This window comes from Bombyx mandarina, chromosome 01, assembly GCF_030267445.1.
Source record: "Bombyx mandarina strain Sakado chromosome 01, ASM3026744v2".
Lineage (NCBI taxonomy): Eukaryota > Metazoa > Arthropoda > Insecta > Lepidoptera > Bombycidae > Bombyx > Bombyx mandarina.
Window position 1 is genome coordinate 16,411,013 of NC_143208.1, and position 26,623 is coordinate 16,437,635.

At 36.9% G+C, this 26,623-nt stretch overlaps 2 protein-coding genes across 26 annotated transcripts in view; one reads left to right on the forward strand and one right to left on the reverse strand.

Annotated features, from left to right (window-relative positions):
• LOC114252733 (coiled-coil domain-containing protein AGAP005037) overlaps positions 1-26,623 on the reverse strand; it is a 316,019-nt gene that overhangs the window by 197,152 nt on the left and 92,244 nt on the right. The gene's annotated exons all lie outside the window — the stretch shown is intronic.
• The window catches only part of LOC114252736 (uncharacterized), a 96,123-nt gene that overhangs the window by 7,645 nt on the left and 61,855 nt on the right, over positions 1-26,623 (forward strand). The window contains exon 1 of one of the 4 annotated variants that reach the window (XM_089731368.1): positions 15,321-15,345. The exons of 2 other annotated variants lie outside the window; for them this stretch is intronic. Coding sequence is in view for 1 of the 2 variants with exons in the window: in XM_089731346.1 (XP_089587472.1) it covers positions 18,305-18,396 (92 nt within the window). In the remaining variant the exon portion in view is untranslated. Of the gene's footprint in view, positions 1-15,320; positions 15,346-18,289; positions 18,397-26,623 lie in introns of those variants that run through there. One more of the 4 variants, XM_089731346.1, reaches the window with a different exon arrangement.

Genomic DNA, 26,623 nt, shown 5'->3' on the forward strand with positions numbered 1-26,623 from the left:
ATTAGCTGTTTAAATTGAACGCTGCCTCTGTATCCCTAAAGGCTTAGTTTGCTAACGAGGATCACGAATGTTTTAAGCATAAAAAGCTAACGAAATAATAACTTAATTAAATTTATAAATGATATGGACATAATGAAATGTGCGTTATACTATTTTATAGTTATACTAGCTGACCCGGCAAACGTTGTGTTGCCTTAAATAAGATTTCTAAGGAAATTCTAGTGTAGAAAAAAAACCTCATTCAACCACATAATACCTCATTATAACCAAAAAATAAATTATCCAAAAAATAAAAATAAAAAATAAATGTTTGGGGTGGACAATCCTTATCACTTAGGGGTATGAAAAATATATAGTAGTCGATTCTCAGATCTACTGAACATACTATTGATACACAAAAAAAAAACATGGCTGGCAAGCTACGATTGATACACAAATAAAACCTAAAAAAACGTAGCTGAATAATATATAGTGAGTAAGACAGGAAGGAGGCTTCGTCCTCATCCCTATTACGTGATGTTTGCTGGATGAGTAGTGACACCTGGCGGGGATAACTGATCGATTGACAGTTGATCAGTAGTCGACCGGCGAGGTAGGAGATCAAATTGAATTAAAAAAAAAGTCATAATTAAAGGAACTTGAAATTATAAACTCTGAATAAGAATTTATCGTACTACAATTATAATATTTGATTGCCATCTTGCAACCTTATTGCGGATCTGTGCATAGAATAAAAAAAATAAAAATCGGGATGCAAAAATAGGGGTTGATCGTATAAGAGTGAAAATTGAGAGTAATATGATTTTTTTATTTTAAGTCATGACAAAATAAAAAAATAGTTATTGCCAAAAAATTGAAGTTTATAATTAACAAAAAAAAAATAGGGGTTGATCGTAGAGGAGTGAAAATTTCAGAGTAATATAATTTTTTTTATTCTAAGTCATGACAAAATAAAAACAAAATTCTTGCAAAAAAATGTAAAGTTTTTAATTAGCAAATAAAAATAAGGGTTGATTGTAGAGGGGTGAAAATTTAGGGTTGTATGTATTTTTGTATGCTGTATTATAAAAAAAAAAAACAAAAATAAAACATAATTTTTGTCTAAAAAATAAAAATTAAATTTAGGGTTGTACCACCCTTAACATTTAGGGGGATGAAAAATAGATGTTGTTCGATTCTCAACCCTGACCGATATGCACGCTAAGATTCACGAAAATCGGTCGAGCCGTTTCGGAGGAGTTCAATCACGCATACCGTGACACGAGAATTTTATATATTAGATATAATATTATACTCAGAGTGTCCAATTCTTATTTTAAGGTTAAGTATTAAAGTAGTTGTATGTTTCTCAATTTCTTTTTCTTTATAAATTTCTTCTAGTATTTAAATTTGATATAACTACTTTGTAAGTGAAAATTTCTAGTGTTTATAAGCTTAATCAAATTTTAAAAAAGTCAAACAATCTCGTTGTTCATCCTATCTAACCTAAACGTCACTTTAAAATAATATGAAATATTTTTTTTTAGTGGCGTTAAGCGCTACTACATCCATTCGGGATCACAAAACGCCAGTTAGAGGTTAGGAACTGATACATTATTACATACTAAGAATTCTTTTTGCATATCTTTTATCATATTTGAGTAGAAATATATGTTTTTTTACGTGTCATGTCAAATTATTATGAAAATTGAAACATTAGTTTGAGGCCTAGATTTGTTAAAGCTATAACAGACCGTTTATTTCTATTTTCTTAGTGGTCTGTTAAATAACCTAGATGGCGTTAGTTTTTTGAGGTCGGAGCGACATCTCGTTTAATGTTTCTCAATCTGGCTTAGTATTATTCATGGCTACTAGATCGCGCTGTGCTACAAAATTCAAGTTTTCAGTGACTTTCGAGTTTCAACGAGTCGTAGAGATGAGGTCTAAGTTTCTAATTGTATAGAATAACAGCCGTCCCACGCACACCACGGATGGTGATACATAATCTACCCGAGCGCACTTATAATAAAGAACAACAATCGGTAATTTAAGCAAATTGTAATTGCCGGTTTCATTACTATTGTTCGATGTTAATATAATGTTAATGTAATGAATTTTGCTCATTTTTAGAGAGTCACAAAATTGAAATTTTCGTACAACTATACTGAGACCTTAGGACTTATATCTCGAGGTGGGTGGCGTATTTACGTTGTAGAGGTCTATGGGCTCCAGTAACCACTTAACATCAGGTGGGTTGTGAGCTCGTCCATCCATCTAAGCAAAAATAATTTTGTTCCTTATTTTTCATTTCGCTCATTAATAATGAACGAATAGTAGAAGGTATCACCACTCGGTCAATTTTTTTCGTGACGCAGTAACGCGCTTCGGTTGGTAAGTCAGCTTTTGTACAAAACTGAGACTTAGAACTTTTGTGCCGAAGTGTATGGTTTTTTGTTTTTATTGCTTAGACGGGTGGTGGGAGGAGCTCACAGCCACCCTGGTGTTAAGTGGTTACTGGAGCCCATAGACATCTACAACGTAAATGCGCCACTCACATTGAGATATAGGTTCTAAGGTCTCAAGTATAGTTACAACGGCTGCCCTATCCTTCAAATCGAAACCCATTACTGCTTCACGGCAGAAATAGGCGGGGTGGTGGTACTTATCCGTGCGGACTCACAAGAGGGTGATATGTAAATATGTTGTGACGTCTATAGGCTCCGCTAAACACTTAAAATCGGGTGGGCTGTGAACGTCGATGCATCTAAGGCAATAAAAAATAAAAAGTCAATCTTTGGACGGATCCCAGCTTAATAAATAATGATATTAACAAATTTAAATAAACAATTCAAAATTGGCAAAGAGAGCAGATTATCATGAATCTATAGGAGTGTCTGTGCACTACAGCTTACAATGGTATTGAGCCGACTATAGCGATATTACATACTAAGCCTCCTATAATTGAAATCATTGTCCGAATTGTCGAGGCTCGCATATGTATGGAATTACTTATAATACACTCAGTCATTGCTAGTGCATACCGGGATTATAAACTTATGTGCGGAATTTCGTGTTAGGATAATTGATCTGTATTTGCGATAAATGATTGGCGAGAAGCGATAAGCATTATGGTAATTGCTTTAAAACAATAATCTTCATTTCTATGACATTTTTTTTAGATCATAGGTAAATTGTAATATATATTATAAAAAAAATTCAAGCTTCTCCAACCTTAAAATAAGAATTAAACATTCTAAGAATAATATTATTAATAACTATAAAATAGTATAACACACGTTTCATTATTTTCATACCATTCATAAATTTAATTAAGTTATTATTTCGTTAGCTTTTTATGCTTAAAACATTCGTGATCCTCGGTAGCAAACTAAGCCTTTAGGGATACAGAGGCAGCGTTCAATTTAAACAGCTAATTTGTTTCAAGATCACAGGCTCGTTGTTAAGCCAATGTTGAAACTAGACTCGGTGGTATTTACGCGGTAGCTGTCTTCGCAAACAAGCGTTGAAAGGTAGGCGACATTTCGGTACTTATTTTCAAGTATTATAATGACGACAACGCTGAAATCTTCGATCGAGCTTGAGAGAGACGCTTTTATTAATTGATTAAATTTGCATTTTGATTTTTTTGATTGCTTTTTTTTAAATAACATTGTGAATAATAAAAAAACTTTTGAATAAATTTTGTGTTTGGTTTTTTTATTTTTAAATTTTGATTGAAGAATGATACTATTGGTAAATATTTAGCGAAAATACAAAAACTACAACAATCACTATTGAATTTGTTTATTTATATAAAATTTTCAAATATTATAATCAATTTGTGTCCTAAAATGTCTACTGTTATATATTACTTACTATATTATCTATGCGCATCTATAAATGCATGGTATTTTTATTATACGATTTTCTTACTATTTCATCGTGATAAACACTTACTCATGAAGTCACCCACGCACAAGAAATATGATATTTATCTCATCTTTAGACGTCCGAACCCCATTGTTATATCAATCACGCCTTTGTCTACACTAATGTAGATCGTAATGTCCTTTCATCTTACATATGATATAAGTTACCAATTGTCCTTCAAGGTAACCTCCATGGGCCATTCATGTTTAAAACAATTGTTAAAGTTAATCAGAATAAGAGAGTAATAGATAGATAAATAGGATTTCCGTTAAATATTATAATAAAAAATATATTTTCTAGCTCCTAGTTTAAGGATGAGATTTTTAAAAACATAAAATGTTAGAATGCGTGAAATTAACAGAAAGCAGCACGTGTAGAGTAAAGGCGGATCTTACGATAAGTAGATTCAGTATTAACCAATGTTTTTGTCGATATAAATTTCATTGCGCTTAACAAAAATTGGGGTTGTACTTAAACCCACCACCCTACCTATTTCTGCCGTGAAGCAGTAATGCGTGTCGGTCTGAAGGGTGGGGCAGCCGTTGTAACTATACTTGAGACCTTCGAACTTATATCTCAAGGTGGGTGGCGCATTTACGTTGTGGATGTCTATGGGCTACAATAACCACTTAACACAAGGTGGGCTGTGAGCTCGTCCACTAATCTAAGCAATCAAAAAAACCAAATCGATTTAAAATTTTATTAAATCAATATGTTATGAAATCGCACCGTTGCCTTTAGACCGTGGATCGTTCGTTTTCTTTCGCCAATTAATATTTTTACTTTCATTCTCTTTTTATAACATAAAGAAAACCAATTAGTGAGAGTGGCAAACTTTGCTTGAGTAATACATAAATATGAAAGATTTAAAATTAAACTTGTCCGCTTATAAAAGAGCAACGTAACTTTTTTCATAAGACGTGCTTAAAATCCCCCTGTTCAATCTACGTTTATTTCGTGTCAAGGACGTCACTAGTGAAGCGTGCTCTGAGCTTCTCAAAGTCCTCATTTTAAGGCTACGAAAACGTGCCCACATTTGTTTGTTCATGTAATTTAATAAGTATTTTATAGTTTGTGGTTGGACTGTTTATTTATTCAAGAGATTGCTACTAGGACACTCGTGAGAGGAGTATTGATAACTAATTATTAAGCTAAGCCACAATTAATGTTGGGATATCTATAGGGTTCGTTGGTAACGGAAAATCAGGAGAACCGTTAATTCCTTTTACTCTCGTAACATAACTGGCCCAGTATCACACGCCGTGAAAGACTTCCTCTTCGCGATATTTAATATGTGCGATTAAAAATTAAAGTGAATATTAACATGAAAAATAAATGGCCGATAAGTAACAAAAAGAATTAGCGATTTAAAAAAAATAACCCTTATCTCGATTACAGTTGTTTTTTTTTTATTGCTTAGATTGGTGGACGAACATCGTAAGAGACCTTAATAAAGCCCAATTGCCAAAACCGACAACCCAGGACAGATCAGCCTGGCGCCGTAGAGTGAGGAGACCCGACCCCAGATAACGGGAACAGGGACGGATAGTAGTAGTAGTAGTAGCTTAGATGGGTGGACGAGCTCACAGCCCACCGGTTGTTGCTACTATAGAGCATTTCCTATAATTTAACATATTTTGAGTTTTGCGTTAAGCAGTAGATCAAATGGAATATAAATGCGTCTGACTTTAAAAGAAAAAATAATGGCGTCTGGATGTATTTGTTCTCGTCTCGTACGTGTTTCCATTGTCATTAACTGTCTTCAGTGGAAACACGTTTAATATTTTCTCTTGGAAATCCTAGCTTGGGGCCGTTAGATGTGATGAAAATGATACGTATTCATAACAAAAATTAAGTTTGATTGAAGGCAAATGACAAAAAAAACAATCACAATACATCAATCTTGAATATAACGAAATTATATTCTACATGTTTGTAGATTTTTGTTTTAGTCACATGATGTAATCTATATATAATAAAAATGAATTGCTGTTCGTTAGTCTCGCTAAAACTCGAGAACGGCTGGAACGATTTGGCTAATTTTGGTCTTGAATTTTTTGTGGAAGTCCAGAGAAGATTTAAAAGGTAGATAGATAAATATGAAAATGCTCGGAATTAAATAAAAATAACAATTTTGTTTTCTTTGATGTGTCCCCCGTCGGACAGATTCCTTTTGTTTGTTTTAAGTTTATTTTATACAAAAGTTTAGGTCTTTTATTTATCGATTTAGGCACTACGAAGTCTGCCGGATCAGCTAGTAGAAAATGAATATACTGAATTTTAATAGTTCAAACACACGTTGAATGCATCTACGTTCAAAATTTTTGTGCCCTGATATAAGGATATAAACAACAGTTTTAGTAACAACTAAATAAAACAGTGAATAAATATAGATTAACTGGACGAAAATAAGATGAATATTTTCTCTCATATATGTATTTGTATAATATGTATTATGACATAATAAATAACTGGAAACATCTCAAGCACGATCATCCGGCCCCAAATTAGGATTCTCTGTGTTATGGATACCAGAGACTGACATACATACTTATATATGTATACATATATACAGACAATAATTAGCCAGATAAAGAGAAAGCAGACCTGTTTATTGATCACACGAATGTTTGGCCGATGTGGCAATCAAACCCACGTCCCACGGTGCAACAATCCGGGACGTCAATTACTGCACGACCAAGTCAGTCAGACATGAGATATAAGTCTCAATTTTATAAAATGACAGCTGTTCCACCTTTTAAATCAGAATGCATTACTGTTTCGCGGCAGAAATTGGCTAAGAAATCGCAGAAAATGCTACTCAGTCGTGGGGGCCCAAAATATTCCCTATTATTACGCAAATTATAATATTTGGAGGGAAACTATAAGGTCTTATTTAAATGCAGCATGAGATACTTTATGCGAGAATAGGTAGCAAGTATTACGTAAAACGAGTAACAATGTCGTAAATACATTGTGTCTGCTTACAAAGAATCAATATCGCAACGTTAATACTTCGTGCAATAAGTTCAAGATTCAAGCTAACTTCAATATTGGAACAATTATTTCTAGTACTCTAACTTTATCAAAATAGGTCTTGATCGTTACATAGTAGTGTGGATTCTAACCATTTACGATTTCCGCTCTCGGTGGAAATAAAATTCTAGTACTTTAATTATGACGACCTCATTCAGTTGTGTGTTCGTTATGAAAATTTTATTTCGACGGGAAAAGTTTTTGACTAGTTTTAAATTTAAATACGTATACTATACGTTACCTTGTGTGAGCATTTACCATCAAATCATAAAAGGAAAGTAATTAGAGCTAATCTATATACTTATATATAAAAATGAATTGCTGTTCGTTAGTCTCGCTAAAACTCGAGAACGGCTGGACCGATTTGCCTAATTTTGGTCTTGAATTATTTGTAGAAGTCCAAAGAAGGTTTAAAAGGTAGATCAATATGAAAATGCTCGGAATTAAACAAAAATAACAATTTTGTTTTTCCTTTGATGTGTCCCCCGTCGGACGGATTCCTTTTGTTTGTTTTAAGTTTATTTTATACAAAAGTTTAGGTTTTTTATTTATCGATTGAGGCACTACGAAGTCTGCCGGGTCAGCTAGTCTATTAATATAACTGTGGTTTTTGTGAGCCCTTTGTTGGAATGCTTAACTTTATTTAACTTTTTTCTGTGAAATAATCCGACGAAGTTTTTAGAGTACAAACGATTTCAAATTAGCAAATTCGCTGTATACGTAACACAAAAGTTCAAAAAGTCAACCGTTTTTTCATTAAAATCTGCAGTGTGTGCTCTGTGAATTCAATCTTGATCATAGTTTATTTGAATTAGTCATATCAGTGCTATTGAAATTTCTAGACTGTTCTCTAGTGCAGTACTGGGTTTTCCCACTAACGATTTATTTTATTGTCTTTACATGTAGCAAAGTGCCTTATGGTGAGCTAATATTATACTGCTCCTGGTTTTCGACAATACCACGGATTCATTCTAATTCTGATTTGAAGAATATAGCAAGAAGAATAATCAAAAAGCATGGAAAGTTCATTGTAGATGGTACTTGGACACAATTGTCCCTGGAAAAGAATTGTGGAGGAGTGCAGGGTTGTCACGTCGTAGGGATGTATTTTACTCAGGTAGTGCGATAGTAAAAATGATGAGATTATCACAAACAATACTCCAATTACATTAGTGTCAGACGCGTCGTTTACACAAACGCAGCGGTATTGTGCACGGTGCACAAAGCAAAGTGGGGCCGTGGTACTATTATTCAGAACAGGCTCGTTCTAATTATGTAGATAGAACGGCCACTATTGTAAATTATGTTTGCGATGCTTCTACAATGTAATCGCTATAATTGATTCATGTGCCGGTGCAAGCGGTGTCAGAACAAAAGACCTCGGGCCGTTGCAATAATTATAAACAGGCTACTAGATAGTGCTACGAAAATTCTATACTTTTTTTTATTCTACCGAAGCTGATAGCCTTGAGAGGCTATTTCAGCGTAACCTTAACTAATAGGTGAGCTCACAGGGCTCAAACCGGAGTGTTGCTAACACGAACCCTAGCAAGAGCCGTGCTTCGCATAATCTACCACCGGATCGGAAACGCGACCCACTGAGAAGATCCGGCGAGAAACTCAGTGGGTTGTGTCTGTGGGTTAATTTACTCGTCGAGCTCTTCGTCGCAAGCGACGGGTTCGACAAGAACGATGAGCGGTGCTTGAGGTATCTAAAAGCACAGCTAGTGGATCGGGAGGATCCGAAATGACGTGTTTTGGGCGAGGTCGACTGTTTCCCATTCTGTCCGCAGGATCGGGAATGTTTGTATACGAAGTATAGAACGTAGCAGCAGTGGATTCGTATACAGAATACAACAATACACGGCATTCCGAAATTCTAGTGCCGTAATAGGCACTAAAACGTAATCATCGATATAATCATTGGCATTTTTATATAAATATAACATAAACAATATAAATATATAATTCCCGCCCATAACACCAACCCGCTGAGTTTTTCGGTGTATCTTCTCACGGGTCGCGGTTCCAGAACGGCGGTAGATTCTATTATTTTTACTTTTTATTGCTTAGATGGGTGGACGAGCTCACAGCTCACCTGATGTTAAGTGGTTACTGAAGCCCATAAACATCTACAACGTAAATGCGCCACCCACCTTGAGATGTAAGTTCTAAGGTCTTAGTATAGTTACAACGGCTGTCCCACCCTTCAAACTGAAACGTATTACTGCTTCACGGCAGAGATAGGCGGGGTGGTGGTACCTACCCTTGCGGACTTACAAGAGATTCTGCCACCAGTAAATTTGTCCGTGAAGCAGCAGTCCGAAATGATAAACCTACCTTTGGGAGTACTTGCCCATTAGTTAGTTAGCCCCTGCCTACTTGACTGAGCTTCTGAGCTCGCCTATCCACCACAATGAAGTTGTTTGGGCCAAAAGCAAACATTCCATCTAACATTTCAATTCAGGCATACTAAGCACTAGACCAACGAGCCGGTCAAATATCGTATGTATTATATTGCATTATATGTACCGCTTAATATTTAAATGGAATTACTAATATTTAATAACAGGAATTGATTATTTAGTAAACATACCTTTTATACTGTATTACTTATAAAAATAACAAGTGTAATTAATAATAATAATTTATCTAAAACCTGAGATCCTTCTATCGTGAACATGAAAACCCAAGTAAAACAAACTGCCGACCTGAAGATACTGTTAGTTCGTTCTGAAATCTAGAAACTAAAGAGTTTTAAATAATAAAGGTTTTCCTTTACATACATATATATATACCCCGCATTTCAAACATTTCGCAGTTACTATTCAAACAATTCAATAATTTATTTTAGCACGCGAACCGAGGTAAAAGCTCGAAGGTTTAAAATTTTAAATCAAACCCTTTGAATTAATTTTAATTTATTAAAAAAATAAATTAAATAGTTTCATAATATTTATTGACTGAATCTGTGGCCCAGTAGTTAAAACGAGTACGCCTGAATAGCTATTTATTAATGTGTTATTGTTGGATCTTTGTCTGTCGTAAGTATTTGTTCTTTAATTTGTTTTTTCTTTTTTTTATTGTTTAGATGTTTTAATTAAGTTATTTATTTAGGTCTTCTTCTAGTATATTTATCAAAATAAAATGAATCCATGTTAAGCAGTTATATAATTAAATTCAACAAATTATTTTTTCTACGACATAAAACACGAACTTTATTAATGGAAAATTCATTTATCTATATATTATGAATTTGTTACATATGCATATATAAATAAACTTATAAACTTTCAATTTAATATAGTTTTCACGCATTCTCAACATATAACTAGTCAGGTCATAAGTATTTTGTCACACAGTAGAAACTTTTCTTTTAGAATGCTGGCCACAAAAAAGTTTATTGAATTCGAATTTCGAATTGTTCATGAAAATAAAAATGTATACTTTTAGAATTTTACTCGTTTTTAAATATAGAGTGGACGCTTAAAGAAGACCGTGTTGCAGTTATTGCGTGGCATCGTTGCGGTTACGTGCCAATTCAAATTTTTAACATACTGAAAAATTTGAATATAACCAAAAGATTCGTTTATCGTACCATCAAACGATACAATGAAGACTCTAGTGTAGATGACAGGTCAAGAAGTGGTTGCCCTCGGTATGTTAGGACTCCAGCAGTGATAAAAGCTGTGAAGGCGCGAATTCAAAGAAATCCCAAACGTAAGCAGAAACTGTTGGCCCTTCAGATGGGGTTAAGCAGAACCACGGTGAAAAGGGTGTTAAATGAAGCCTTAGGTCTTCGGGCATATCGAAGAAAAACAGGACATCGTTTGAATGCTCGTCTAATGGACCTGAGACTGAAGAGATGCCGCGCTTTGTTGAAGCGGTACGCGGGAAAAAAATATCGGGAAATTCTTTTTTCGGATGAAAAAATTTTTACCGTAGAAGAGAGCTACAACAAACAAAATGATAAGGTGTACGCACACAGTAGTGAAGAAGCGAGCAACCGTATTCCGCGTGACCAACGAGGTCATTTTCCATCCTCGCTCATGGTATGGTTGGGAGTTTCTTATTGGGGCTTAACAGAGGTACATTTTTGTGAGAAAGGTGTAAAAACGAATGCAGTTGTGTATTAAAATACAGTCCTGACGAACCTTGTGGAACCTGTTTCTCATACCATTTTCAATAGCAGGCACTGGGTATTCCAACAAGATTCGGCGCCAGCTCATAGAGCGAAGAGCACACAAGACTGGCTGGCGGCGCGTGAAATCGGCTTCTTCCGGCACGAAGACTGGCCCTCCTCCAGTCCAGATTTGAATCCGTTAGATTACAAGATATGGCAACACTTGGAGGAAAAGGCGTGCTCAAACTGCTCAAAGCCTCATCCCAATTTGGTGTCACTCAAGACATCCTTGATTAAGGCAGCCGCCGATATTGACATGGACCTCGTTCGTGCTGCGATAGACAACTGGCCGTGCAGATTGAAGGCCTTTATTCAAAATCACGGAGGTCATTTTGAATAAACTTTAGTGTCATAAGAATCTATGTTTTGTTAAGTTCATTTTAGTATATGAATGGTTACATAATGAATAAACTTGTTTCAATTATTTTACATTAAACATGTGACAGAATTTATGACCTGACTAGGTATATGTATGTATGTATTATACGTAGTAGTATATGCTAGGAGAGTAGAACTAGTTTAGTTTTAATAATAATGAGATACTTCGCAAGCTGTTGGGGTCGTCGGCTATTTATGAATCCATGTGTGTGTGTGCGCGTTTGAAGTTTTGTAGTCGGTTATCTCCTAACACACTAGCTAACTAATATTAAAGCTATCCGCGGCTAGTCATCTCATAAAATATTATAGTGACATTTATATAATTATGCAATACTTTTATTGAAACAATATATCGTCGCTGTCAAACCAAAATCTGCTATGTGCAAAAACTCTATTTTGAATTAACAACTAAAAACATTTTCGTATAAAATTTTATATGAAGGTGAATTTTTAAGAACTATATCAAATGAAAGCTATAGATAAATATTAAAGCTATAGACACATAACAGTCTTTTTTATACGGTAGATAGGGCTGTGAACTATGTATACGAAAAAGTCACAAAGTAAAAATCTCCAAAAGTGCACATAGTTAGATTTTGGTTGGTTTGACAAAGACGATATTCAGTTTTAATTTTTAATTAGCGCATACTTTCAATTGTCTTACATCTTCGGTACACATCGGAACTAGTACTATACGTATTAAAGTAATTGATAAATGATGATGATAATTCAATATTAATTAACTAAAAACTGAAACCGAATAAAATTAGCCCTATGTAGATAGATGACCTTTAAGCTGAGTTGTTTTAATATGAGACTTCCGTTCTAGTGTAGCTGCAGCACTAGTTGCTAGTTCAGCATTGTTACCGGGACAACAGAATTCTACGATCGCATTTTCGATATCGACAATTTAGCGGCAATAGTCGAGCGATTAATAACGTTCAGGCTTTGTGCGCGATTCATGGATCGGGGTTTATTGTCTGTCGTGTTCAGATTGCAGTCATACTTTGAAGCCGAAGTTAAATATATAGAACTATGTACATATTCGATATATGTGTAATTAACGACTATCTGCCCGTTTTGCTAGATTTATAAATAGAACATAGCACACTTCTCGACTTTAGATGATAAAGTAAGATTTTGTTTTTTTTTCAAATCGGCTTTTTACGCCAAGTCGTCCGTCGTGGCCTAAAGGATAAGACGTCCGGTGCATTCGTGTTGAGTGATGCACCGGTGTTCGAATCCCAGGCAGGTACCAATTTTTCTAATGAAATACGTACTCAACAGATGTTCACGATTGACTTCAACAGTGAAGGAATAACATCGTGTAAAAAAATCAAACCCGCAAAATTATAACTTGCGTAATTACTGGTGTTAGGACCTCTTGTGAGTCCGTATGGATAGGTACCACCACTCTGCCTATTTCTACCGTGAAGCAGTAATGCGTTTCGGTTTGAAGGGTGGGGTAGCCGTTGTAACTACACTTGAGACCTTAGAACTTATATCTCAAGGTAGGTGGTGCACTTACGTTGTAGATGTATATGGGCTCCAGTAACCACTTAACACCAGGTAGGCTGTAAGCTCGTCCACCCATCTAAGCAATAAAAAAAAGAACTTTTTGAAACGAAATTCCTAAACGCGGATCATGACAGGGACCGAATGATAAAATAATTCTTCTAACGAAAAAAAAACATTAAAACATTATACCACTTGTATGATTCACTCGGTGTTGGAATATATAGCGCCCTTGACTGGTGTGTCGAGTGTCGTGGGTTCGATTCCCACATCGTGCAAACATTCGTGTGATGAATAGATCTGTTTGTCTTAGTGCTTATTATCTGTATATTATATACATATTTAATCGTATATAACTATGTATTTGTGTCACTCCCTGGTACACATAACACAGGGAATCTTAATTTGGGGCCAGATGACTGATTTGATGTCTTAGAAAGCTGGCAAAGAATGCTTGTACAGTAAATCAAAGCCATGTTGTAAGTTTTCTCATTTAATGTCACGACGGAAGATTAAAGTATTTGTCATTGAATTGTATAAGTGTTGGGAATTAAAAAGAAAACAAAATACTGATAAGCTAAGCGGTAGGCAGCGGCTTGGCTTGGCCCCTGGCATTGCTGAAGTCCATGGACGACGGTAACCACTCACCATCAGGTAGGCCGAACGCTCGTCTGAATACAAGTGAAACAAAAAAAAAAACTGTAATTTCAAAAAAAAAACCTGTGTAGAAATATAAAACAGTAGAGTTTGGTACGAGCATACGACTTCTTCTGTGAGGGGCACGCTTATAGCTACTCTGTAACGACCTCGATTATTATACCGAAGTTTGAAACATTAATTCTGCATTAAATCGCTATCGTCCTTGACGTTCGGACAATTTTCAAACTTTATTAAGGCACATTTACCTAGAAACTCGCCTGGAAGGACATTGTAAAATCGCACATTAAAAAAACAATTTATTAGTATTCCCTCGTTTTTAGATTCATAAGCGCCGCGAAGAACTTTGCGCTACATTTAACTAAAGTATGTAGGTATCATTTTGTTCGATAGCTTTTTGCCATCTTGTAGGACATGATGATTGCTATAGAAATTTTGGGAAATTTTGATCAGAATCAAAATACCGCGACAATTGGTTTTGGCACTCCTCTCGTGGTGTTAACCTGACACTGCCTAAAGAATTCAGAATTCTGAAGAGACTGAAACAGGTGGAAATCTGAAGGTGCAAGATCAGGACTATACGACGGATGCATTAACATCTCCCAGCTTAGCTCTCTTAATTTTTGCTGAGTGGCTAAAGTTCTGTGAGGTCTATGTTATCATGATGAAAAACCACACCCCTTCTGTTGATTAATTCTGGTCGCTTTTTCTCAACTTCTTGCTTTAATCTTATCAGTTGTTCGCAATAGAGTTCAAAATCGATGGTCCTGCCTGGTGGTAATAGCACATAATGAATAATGCCCTTTCAATCCCACTACACACACAGCATCACCTTGTTGCGAGTTAACCCGGATTTCGCCACAGTCTGTGAAGCCTGACCGGCCTTTGACCACAACCTGTTTGGCCCGTTCTTGTCGTACGTGATCCACTTTTCATCACCAGCTGTCAGCTTCTTCAAAAATGGTTCGGTTTCATTACGTCATAATAAAGAATCACAAATGAGTACACGGTTCATTAGGTTTCTTTCAGTGAGCTCGTGAGGTACCCAAATATCGAGCTTTTTTGTGTACCCGGATTTTTCAAATGCGCCAAAACCGTTTTGTGGTCAATTTTCAGTTCTTCAGGTACGTCGTAATTTAGAGCGACGTGCATATTTGACATCAAAATTTCCGGATTGAAAGCGCTTACACCAAATTTGTGCTACCCTCACAGACACTGCACTAGGTCCATAAACATCGCAATTTTTTTTTGCGGTTTGCGTCTCATTTTTACCTTTTTTGTAGTAAATTTTTAAAATGTATCAAATTTCTTCATTAGATTCACTCATCTTGACAGTACGCAAAATAAATGAAAATCACACATTTTCTTAATTTGAATTTGGAATTCTCTTCTTTAAAATTTAAACTTTTAATGATACCAAAACCGGCCAGCGACAAATAGTATAGCCAAAGAGATTTTATTACAAATTCATACATACTATTATACAATGTGAAGACTTTTTTCCCCAACCTATTACAATAAAAATCTTCTACTAAATCGGATAAACGTCGCGGAAATACAGATAAAGAGTTGATGCCGCATTATTTTATTTTGTAGTTACTTCGGAAGGCGACTTCAGAAGCCGAAGGCGGCTTTGGGAGACTACTGTAAATACGCACTGTTACCAGGTACTCCAGTAAGGCTAGGAACTCGTCTGGTTATGCCCAACCACTAGTACTCTTTTAAAGCTCCTTTGAAAAAGGACATTTCATGACATACATACAATAAACGCCGCTAAAACTCAATGATTATGTATGGACCAGGTAGTGGGGATTCGTTTTGCTCGAGTGATGTGTGACAAAAAGTCGGTATCATCTTAAGTTCATCTTCATATTATATTTACGACTTAAAGTAAGCTCTTAATGTCTCAGAGTTATGATATTTTACTGCCGCACGAACATTTAACAAAGTTTGGCCTGTCGGTTAAATTACGAGTATATGGGAGTTTGATCAACTAGTTTAGTTCCTTATCGGTCGTCTATCACATCTTTCGATTCCAATCTGAAAAGCCTATGCTAACAACATAGTTACTAGAGAAACATCGCCCACCACTGCTGTAATAAGCATCGGCTTGGCTATGTCCCTGGCGTTGCTGATGTCGAAGGCAATAAAATATACTCGTATGTAGAAAAAGAAATGACAAGGCATTAGACGTGAGCCAAACAAACCGCCGTCATCGTGACAGATGCACGAGTAAAACCTTTATATATGTTTGTGAGTGTTAAATAAATCAATATCAGTCATCAATATGTATATTTTTTACAGGTCAAAATACAATATACAAAATACAAGTTTAGATTATATGTTTTTGTTTTTCATGTACAAGTCAACATTTTTAGGCCGCTAGTTTTAAAGCGGAGCTCTTTTTATACTAGTTGAGTTTTAATATTATGATTTTTATTTCCTTAGGAAAGCATACGCATGAGATTTTTTAATTGGGAACTCATACATGTTTCGTTACAAAGTGTTTTACCAGCAATAGTTCGTGCGTAAATATGGAAAATTATAGTTATTTTTTGTCGTTGTACCTTAAATATATGGACATCCGAAGCTTGTACGTCAATTTAGAAAATTTACAGGTTTCTACGTCGTTGTACATTATAGAGTCATGCCACCGGTAGTTTGTATGTAAATATAAAAAAAAACAGGTTCATTCATGTATTTACTGAAAAAAAAAAATGTTTATAATCCCAAACACGGAACAGTCGTATCACTCAGCAGTAAAAGAATAGCGGGAGTCTTGAATAGCCAAATGGGTCACGGATACAATAGAATAATTTTAAACTTATTGTTGCATATAACCATAAGAGAAAACTCGACGAAATTAAATAATAATATCTAAAATGTTTTTACACTCAATGCGGATACGGAGAGAAAGAAACTGTCATAACATAAATAATACATAGAAATGTTCTCATTCGCAACACAAAAGAGAATTTGTCTGATATTCCGTTATTTCCTTACTCGCGTAATAAAATCGAACTACTGAATTGATTATTTTTTGCCGCTCGAAATACTTTATCCGTAATATAATATATTATAGATGAAGTAATATCATATTCGAAATATTATAACATCCGAAATAAAAATGTTGGTCTTTTAAGTTTTTTAAAATTTTCAAATTGTTTCATCTACGGAATGCCATGGGATTGGCAGGTACTTTCCCTTAAAATAATACAGAAAGCTTCGAAAGGTTCGTTAAATTATTTTAGCTAATTAGAAAAAGTTTGGTATGGATGCGTCATTTGGGAACATTTCTAAGTAAGCGTACAATCTCAAATTAATTCCTAAGTTAAATAAGTTAGAAAGTTTCGAGTAAATACATAATTATTATTTTATTGCGGAGACATAAAATCTAAAATTAAATAAAATGTGCAAGTCAAACAAACTCGAAGGTCAGAATACGACAATATGCCGACTAAATCTCATTTCTATAAAACGTTTTAGAGTAGAAATTAATAGTAAAACCAAAAAAATAGTTTTGTAAATAAAAGTAATATTGCAATGATTGATACGTATAAAATTTTATTTATTAGTTTGCATATTGTTATAAAACTATATTCGAGCGAAAAAAGTGGCGAAAATTAAAAAAAAACGTGGCGGAAGTTGTGTAAAATGATGCTTGTTTAATAAGGAAAGAGTTTAAAAAAATAGTTTTAAGATAATATCTGTGAGCAGCTTTGAATGCAACCAGAAAAAAGTCCGCGAAAAATATTAACTTGAAATAGAGAAATTGTTTTTAGATTAAGCCATAATCATCTTTGAAAATTATGCATAAATCGAGTTTGGGTACAATTTTATTTAACAAAATAATTTAACTTATATAAACGCCTATTCATGGCGAAATCATTAAGGGACACAGTAATTAAAGGGACTGAAAAGGACGAGGGTCGACGTGTTAGCAGTAAAAATAATCCGACCTTGTTACGTGGGTGACGGCGTGCGTATCGTAGCAATGATGAATGAAAACTATTTACGTATCTACTACGCGATCGTAGTGAATCGAACACACTTGTAAATGCTATGGCTTTCCATCACTTACTAACTCTGTTTACAAGTTCTCACTGGTCTGTGCAGCTGCATCGGAACAACGAGAAAATGTCGTAGGTAACGTTGCCGGCATGTGAACCTTATTCCCACGTTGTAGAATCGCTTATCGTAAACGAGTCAACAGTCTACGCCACTCAAATGTCGCACCTACGTTTCTGAAATTGCAATGCGCAGAATCAGATGCACCGGCGATTCCACAGGGGAAGGGCGTCGTTGTGCGGTTGGCTATAAATCACGTGGCTCTCACACCCTGTCCACCCCTTACGCTAACGGCCGCGAATTCGTAAGTTTTACCACACCCATGCCCGTTAAATAAACAATTCAAAAGTTTGTGAAACTACTCTCAAGTTGATTTCGCGAGTTTACCTAACGTTGTGTTGCATTGGTGTTTTGTTATATCACAGTTGAGGGTGCTTTAAGAAGTGACGCGCGATCGGCGAGTTTTGCCGGTATCTTGTGCCAGGGGCGCCGACTGCCCCCCTAGACGCCCTCGTTTATACTGAACGAGCCGGCTTGTGTTTTCACTATACACGGGGAATGTTAGGAGTCTGGTTGCGCGTTGTGTGCGGTTCGGCACAGGCGCGAGTCTTGTCGCAGGCGATCGATGCGGCCGACGACCTTGCGCGATGGTATTCCCAAATTCACAAAACGTCCTTGCCAAAATTTGGTGTACCCGTGAGGAAGTCTTGAGAGTTGTTAAATTTATACGGGACCACCGAAAAATATTTGCGGTTGACTCTAACTGAATTTTAAATTCATCACATAAATTCATAGATAACTAATAGTAACTAATGTAAAATAACTAAGAAGTTCAAACCTAGAAAAGTTTGTGTCGTTACCATAGCACCGGCGGGATGTAAACACGCCAATGTTACGCCAGAAGATTCTTGATAACGTAACAAAATTTCTACAGCGAACTCCTACGATATATTTTCGCAAAAAAATAACATTTCGTAATATTATTGTAGGCTTACTCATTCATTCAAGTGAGGAGGCTTGGCTACGAATAACGTAAATGTTTTTATTAGAGCTCAACATTTTTTTCATTGTTAATATTCTCGTAGAATTTCGTATTTATTTGTCACAAATACCTTCGAATTTTCTGAACAAATTTCAGTTAGTTGAATTCGCAATTTAAAAATGTAACGTCTATTTTATAATTGTTCCGAACTCGCGTGAAAGTACATAGAAAGTGGGAGCTGATAGCTGCTATTCGAAAAGCCTTGTAAATGAAAATCACTCAAAGGTCGGTTATCCGCTATCGATAACAATCCCCGTCTGTTGGTGTATCGAGCTTGTTTGTTAATCACTCGCACATTTCATTCGGGAAATTCGAATGAACAGTCGGTAATAGATTTGACCGCGCTCCCAGTGCCACCGAGACCGAGTTAAATTGAAACCGAAACCATTTAACTAGTAGTGTTGTTCTAAATGTCATGACGTCACGAGTTCCTATTTTAAAAGAATATATCTATTGCAGTAGGTATTTTTTTTAAAGAAATTATTGGATTTTGAATTTAATGTGATTAATAATTATTTATGTTGTTTCGGATATTAAAAAAAAAAAAGAAAAGAATCCTAAGAGTTTTTAATTTAGGCTACGACGCAATTTGAAGAATACGAGGGGTATTTTTTAATTGGGATTCCGACTTATCTTGTGCCCAAGTACGATATTGTAAAACGCATATTCTTTTAATCCGACGCGTTCATATAAAGATTATTGAAATCTTTAATCACTTTTATATAGTAAAATTGTACTTTAGTGATAAATTACTCTATTTTACAATACACAAAAGGTGAAACTTTTGCATTTTGAGTATAGACTAGTCATTATATAAGTTTCGAGTAGAAATAAACTTAAATGTAAATTATGTATATTTGTATGTATGCTCCGGGACTGCGTTAGGGAGCTAATCCAATATACTTACATGAAATGAATATTTGTTTACCTATTCGTTCGAATTCAATGAGGCTGCATGCACGTCGCTAATCAGATGAAGTTGAAAATTTCTGCATTAATTTTTAATGTTGCGTGGGAAAGTTTTTTTTTGAATGATTTACTGCATAGTAAGCATTAGTTTACGGTCCAAATAGTATTAAGTGGTTACCGGAGCGCATAGACACTACGTGAATTACGCTACCTACCTTGAAGCTTGAGGTCTAACTCACAACTGTATAGTATAAAGGTTGTATTTTAAGCTGTATAAATACTATACTGTATGACTCGTCAAGGTGGTAGCTACGCGTGTTTTATTTTTATTTTTTTTATTGCCTAGATATGTAGACGAGCTCACAGCCCACCTGGTGTTAAGTGGTTACTGGAACCCATAGACATCTACAATGTAAATGCGCCACACACCTTGAGATATAAGTTCTAAGGTCTCAGTATAGTTACAACGGCTGCCCCACCCTTCAAACCGAAACGCATTACTGCTTCACGGCAGAAATATGCGGCGCGGTGGTACCTACCCGTGCGGACTCACAAGAGGTCCTACCACCAGTAAAACCGTGTTGGCTCACAGGAGACAGTTACTCTATTAATTTTAATTATATTTAATTGATGTAGCTTGAAACGCTGCAGCGCTGACTAGTAATTAACAGTTCACGTAACTGTTGCATACGAAACATGACCTCAGATTCTTTTCCTCAATTTTTTCCTTAGGCGATAATGTCACATTACCTCATCGTCTCAAGGATTTATTTACGTGAAGTACAAAAATATTATTCAATCTAAAATAATGGTAACAATCGTTGTGACGAACTTAAGAGGAGACTTATGTCGAGCAGTGGTTGCCTTTGAGCTGAATATAATTGATGATCGGATGATCTTCCCTTAAGTTCTATAAAACAAAAGATTGGAAAAATTCATCTAAATAAAAACAATTGGAAAATAACCTAGCGCCTGTTAGCTTCAGCGTGAATATTGTAACTAATGTGTCATAAATAAAAATGAAACCCGTTTTCCGTTGTCACGACATAACATGAAAACGGCTTGACCGATTTGGCTTATTTTTTTTTTTGTAGTTTTCTAATACTCCGTACAAGGTTCTTACGGAAACAAATATTAAGAAAATCTCTCAGAAATATTGAAAAATATACATTTAATTTTGCATATTTATTTGTGAACTATTCCACGCGGACGAAGTCGTGGGCAAAAGCTAGTGTGTCATAAATATAGTTTATTTTTACAAAAATTACGGTCTGAATCGTTGTCGTCATTTTTAAAAAAATATTTCCGGCAAAAATACACATTGCTTAAATCGAAGATTCTTCTGATGTCTACATACTGGTGTTCGTTCGTTTGGTGAGCAGACATACCTAATATGCCGATGCGTGTGAAAATTAAGGTGCGTGATTATTTTTTTAATGTATTAAATATTTCTATGCTTATTATATTATTATAATAGTAAAAAAGATTTTCTGACTTGATTAATAAATAAGCTAGCTGTGTAATTTCCATTTATTACTGCCGCGTATGCTGCTCTAGCTCCTTGTAACAGCGTGTGACTGCGATCATATTATTATGACTCCGTGGACATTAAGAACGCCATTGCTCAGCTTCAGACATGAGAATTTTTTTTTTTTGCTTATCTTGGTGGACGCGCTCACGGCCCACCCGGTGTTAAATGGTTACCGGAGCCCATAGAGGTCTACAACGTAAATGCCGCTGCCTCCTTGAGATATAAGTTCTAAGGTCTTAGTATAGTAACAACTGCCCCATCCTTCAAACCGAAACGCATTACTGCTTCACGGCAGAAACAGACAGCGTGGTGGTACCTACCCGTGCGGACTCACAAGAGGTCCTACCAGTAGAATATCTCATTATTTATTTTTTTCAGGAAGACAAAACAAAATATATTCTGAAAAAGAAAAATCTTTTTAAACTCTTTGACTCGTGAACGAAGCTCACGCTACACCTAGTGTCAAATGGTTACCGGATCTACAACATAAATGCCTCCACCCATCTTGAAACGGGAGAGGTCTCGGTTTATAAAGTGAACATTTTATATATACTGTTTAAAAACTATAATCGAATTTCAGAAACTATTTTATGTTGTGCATTTTGTTCTCAGAGCCGAATGATTGATTAGTTAGCTTCAGCCTTTTGTTTTGTTGTAATAGATGGGTGATTAGGTCCAAGGACCAAAGTTGGTTTTAATTTAAACCGAAGTTCCGAAGTCTAATATCTATCATCACAATCAAGATAAAAACTAAGATAAAAACTGCCACCCACTTCGAGTTCGAAATCTCAAGTTTTACTGAGCCCACTCTGCCAATTGGAACGCCTGACTATTTTGGGATGAATAGGTCAATTTGGGATGAATGGATAGGATGTTACCCAAATGTCCCACGATTCGCAATTTTTAATTTTTACAATATGACATTATTCAATTTATCGCTCATGAGCCTTAATGTGTCTAGCGTCACGTCTTTTAGGCCATGAACGACTTCATTGTATTGAATTATGTTACTTAAAATGACGACAATACTTCATGCAGGCATTGTTTTGTAGAAATCTGGGAAAAAAAACCTAAAAGGTATCCGACCTGTATTCCATGGTGCACTCAATTTTCAAACAACAGTTTGACCGTCGACTAAAAAAATATACAGATATGTACCGGTGCAGAGAAAACATTTTTCTAACTCAAAATGGACTCTTGGTGCGGTTTACGTACTAACATACATAAAACTATATGAGGCCCCGAGGCGATGTTAGTTGAAACCAAATAGTTTATTGCATTTTAAATAGTTTTTCAAGAGAATATTGTTATAGTACTTTACGAATATTATTATATTATTGCATATTACTATTGATTAATCTAATTATTTGAATAACTAATGACATAAAGTTCAAAACTGTTTGATTTTTTATTTATTTTTTATATACCATGCTTTGTTTTAGTTTCTTGTCGGCAACTGGGGAAACTTAGCTTTCAAACCAAAAGTATTCTTCATCTAAAATTCAACATCTTAAGTTCAAGACCTCTGAATAAATATTATTTTCAGATCGTGATGATATAATCAAAACTTTTAGAATTTCTTTATAATTTAAAAATAATAATTTTCTTTACTTGACGTGAATAAAATAAAACTGGAATTTGTGAATCGAAACGTTTTGATTAAAAAAAACTATGTAAATTTTGTAAATTATTTTTTTATTAACTATAACAGCTCATTGTGATTCGGGTTTTTTTTACCTATTTGTACTAAAATGTATGTGGGGCACGGCACTAGTACTTACAATTTAGCTTGATAAGACTTATAAATAAATAATTTTAATTTAACGTAAACCATTTATTATATTAACCTATTTATATTAGTTAGTTCACTGACCTTACATAGTGTCTATTAAGGTTACATATTTAGTCGTTTGTTCTTAAATTGCGTCATTATCACTATTACGTCATTTCGAAAAAAATAAGGACTACATTAACTCAAGAGCCTTAAGGCTTTTTTTATTGAAACTATTAAAATTTTTACTGAGATATTTCAGAGTAATCCATGAATGTCGTGGTTCGCCTTCTTTCCATTATACATTTTGCTCTGAAGCGGAGTGCGGTAGAAATTTATCATTTTCTGTTATTTTTAATGGTTTCAGACAAACGGCTGTGTCAGTAACTAACGACCAATTATGGTCATTGGAGATGCACCTCATTTATACTATACGCTTTTTTACAATAAAATCATTTTTTTTTACACTATTTTTAATTCAAATTTATTAAAATTTATTTTCTATCTTTTAGTTGGATTTTCTATAAAAGCGTATTTTGATAGTTTTTTTAAACGATTATTTATTATTCATTTTTTAGTTGCATTTAAATTTTTTCAAATTTTTTTCAAGTTTTTTTTTTCGATATTAAATTGTCATCGGTCCTTAATAAGTATACCAAATTTCAAGTGAATTCGACGTTTTGAAGGGGGTCAAAATCATGTTCAAAGATTCCGTTACAAACAAACATACGTTTGAAGCTAATAAAAGCGTATTAAAAAGCATGCAAAATAGTACACGTTAAAAATACTCAGAAAAGCTCTCTGAAATATTAATGAGTTCTGTATAAATTGCTGAACATCCTAAGCGGTTGAAATAGCGACTCCCGGAGTTTTCCGACTGAAAACGCTGTCTCTTTTCATGAAGTTGAAAATTGCAATATCGTTCCTATTATACAGCCTAACACATTGCTAAATTCGAAACTGTTTCATTTAACTAAATCACTATTTTTAAATTGGCTGGATACACCGGTCTTCCAAAAAACACAACTTTAAACATTCTTCGTTAATATGTAGTACAAATTTTCAAAATAATTTATTTTGTCGATTAAAAAAAAAGTGTTGTTGTTCCAAACGAAATATAGAAAAGAATGGATTCAAACTTAAACACCGTTATACAAATAAAAGAGTGAACAGTCTAATTTTATCAAGGCACTGATTTATTGTATTATATATTCTTAGATATAAAAAAAAAAATGTCTTTGTTTTTTCACCAACTGTTATACCGTTCTCCATTTTCTGTATTATACTACATTACATAAATATTATAAATAAATAATTAAATATTTCACTTTACAGAATTTTATACTATTTGAGGGTTGTCCTTATAAGATTACACTAGTACTACCTTATAGTACTCGTATATGCCGGCGTTACGCCAGGGTTTTCACATATAAGATCTAGCGGTAGGCAGCGGCTTGGCATTCTCGCTCACGACTCGGTCGTGCGCGGACGTGCTTTCCGATCCGTGGCCCGCTTGCGAGCTGCGTCTCTGAACTCACAGTTGTGCTCGACAGTGTAGTGACCGTGAATACATCGTGCTTACAATTCGGTAGTGCGGACGTTCCGATCCGTTGGTCGCTTGCGATTTGCGTCTCGGAGTCCATTTTTGTGCGCTAAAGTGTTGTAACCGCGAACCCACCCTTTACCAACTGCCTTTTTCAAGGCAAAACCAATCAACGATCAGGCTTCCTGTGGCACTATCACAGGCTAGCGACATCCTAACCCTTCCCAAAACAACAGTCTTTTTCAAGACTAGACCCCCGCTCGCGATTCTGCCTGCTGTAGCATTATACAGCCCGAGCGGGTTCCTTTCCTTTTCCCCGCCGAATGCCGTTTTCACGGCATAGGCATTCCCCCCCCCTGCTCCTTGCTGTCCTGCAGCACAGGGGGGTTACAAATCCTATCCGGGGCCTCGCCTTTCGGCGAGTTCAACAAAAGTCCCGGGGCCGCCCCCCCGGGCAAGAAGACCGAAGCATGGAAAGTGAAAGTGACATTGTCGGGTTCCTTCGGGATAGGTACCCGTCAATTAGGGCCGAGTATCTCGAGTTTAGGGCCTCTCGTGGCAATCCTTCCCCCCCCCCGCGTCCGTCGCCGCGTATCTCAAACGTGCCTCGGAGGCACGCCGCGCGCCCCCCACCGCCGCGTCAAGTTCGAGCGCACGTTCCCACGATGCGGCTCACATAGCGCCTAACGCTACCCCCACCCCCGGGCCCGCTTCGACTACGTCATCGCGCGTTTCGTCCGTCGCGACCTCGATCGTTTCGAGTTCAGGCTCCGATACCGAATCGGAGATGGATTTCGAATCCGCGTCAAGCCCTCAGCCTGGAACCTCGGATGGGTTCCAAACCGTAACGCGCGGTAAAAAGCGTACTCGCGCCGTGGAGTCCCGGAGCTCCACGACGAAGCAGACTAAATCCGCGACCGCCTCCCGCCCGCAGGTAGTCGTGACACCGGAGTCGGACTCCGCTCGCGGTGTAACCCCACCGTCGTGTCCCAAACCCGCGCCCGCTCCTAAAGTAGCTGCCCCGCCCCCGCTGATTCTCCAGGAAAAAACTGCGTGGAACCGCGTTTCCCAGGCCCTTCAGGCAAATAAAATTAATTATACCCATGCGCGTAACGTCGCGCATGGGATTCAGATAAAGGTCGCAATGCCATCGCGCCGGGCGACCATAGGGCCCTCTCTTCATACCTCCGAAAGGAGAACATAGGTTTTCACACCTATGCTCTTCAGGAGGACCGCGAGCTCCGCGTAGTAATACGCGGAGTCCCAAAAGAGCTAGATATCGAGTACATTAAGGAGGATCTGACCGCTCAGTCCCTCCCGCTAGTTAGTGTGCACCGGATGCACAGTGGGCGGGGCAAGCAGCCCTACAACATGATTCTAGTAGCGCTAGAACCCACCCCGGAGGCCAAAAAGAAGATCGCATGTCTCACGACAATCTGCGGCCTATCCGGGATCTCAATCGAAGCCCCCCATAGACGTGGCACTCCCGGGCAGGTCTACAGATGCCAGCTTTACGGCCACTCGGCTCGTAATTGCCACGCGCGCCCCCGCTGCGTAAAGTGCCTCGGCGATCACGCCACATTAGATTGCTCGCGAGTTAAGGAAACCGCGACCGAACCTCCAAGCTGTGTCCTATGCCTTAAGCAAGGGCACCCCGCGAACTACCGTGGATGTCCTAGGGTTCCGCGTAAACGTCCGACCCACCCAGCCCCCCGAACCGTCGGCCCAAAGACTTCGGCGCCTTCAGTGCCGAAACCCGCCTTCGTGCCGGCTGCAGTTCCCACGGTCTCGGCGTGGAAAAAACCGCTGCCGTATACGAAGGCGGGAACGCAAACCGCACCCCCGCCCCCGCTCGCAACACGCCCCGCGCCCCAGCCCCTGCTCGCACCTCGCCCCGCGCCCGCGTTCCGCCCCCCGCAACCCTCTGCCGTCAACGACTTCGCGCTCGTGCGCGACTTCGTCACCGCTGTTAACTTCGACCGTCTGCGATCGTTCGCAGACGCGATACGTAGGTCGGTAACCCCCGAACAGAGACTCGCGGCCGCGTTCGATCACATGGACGTATACGAGTCCGTGTCCCG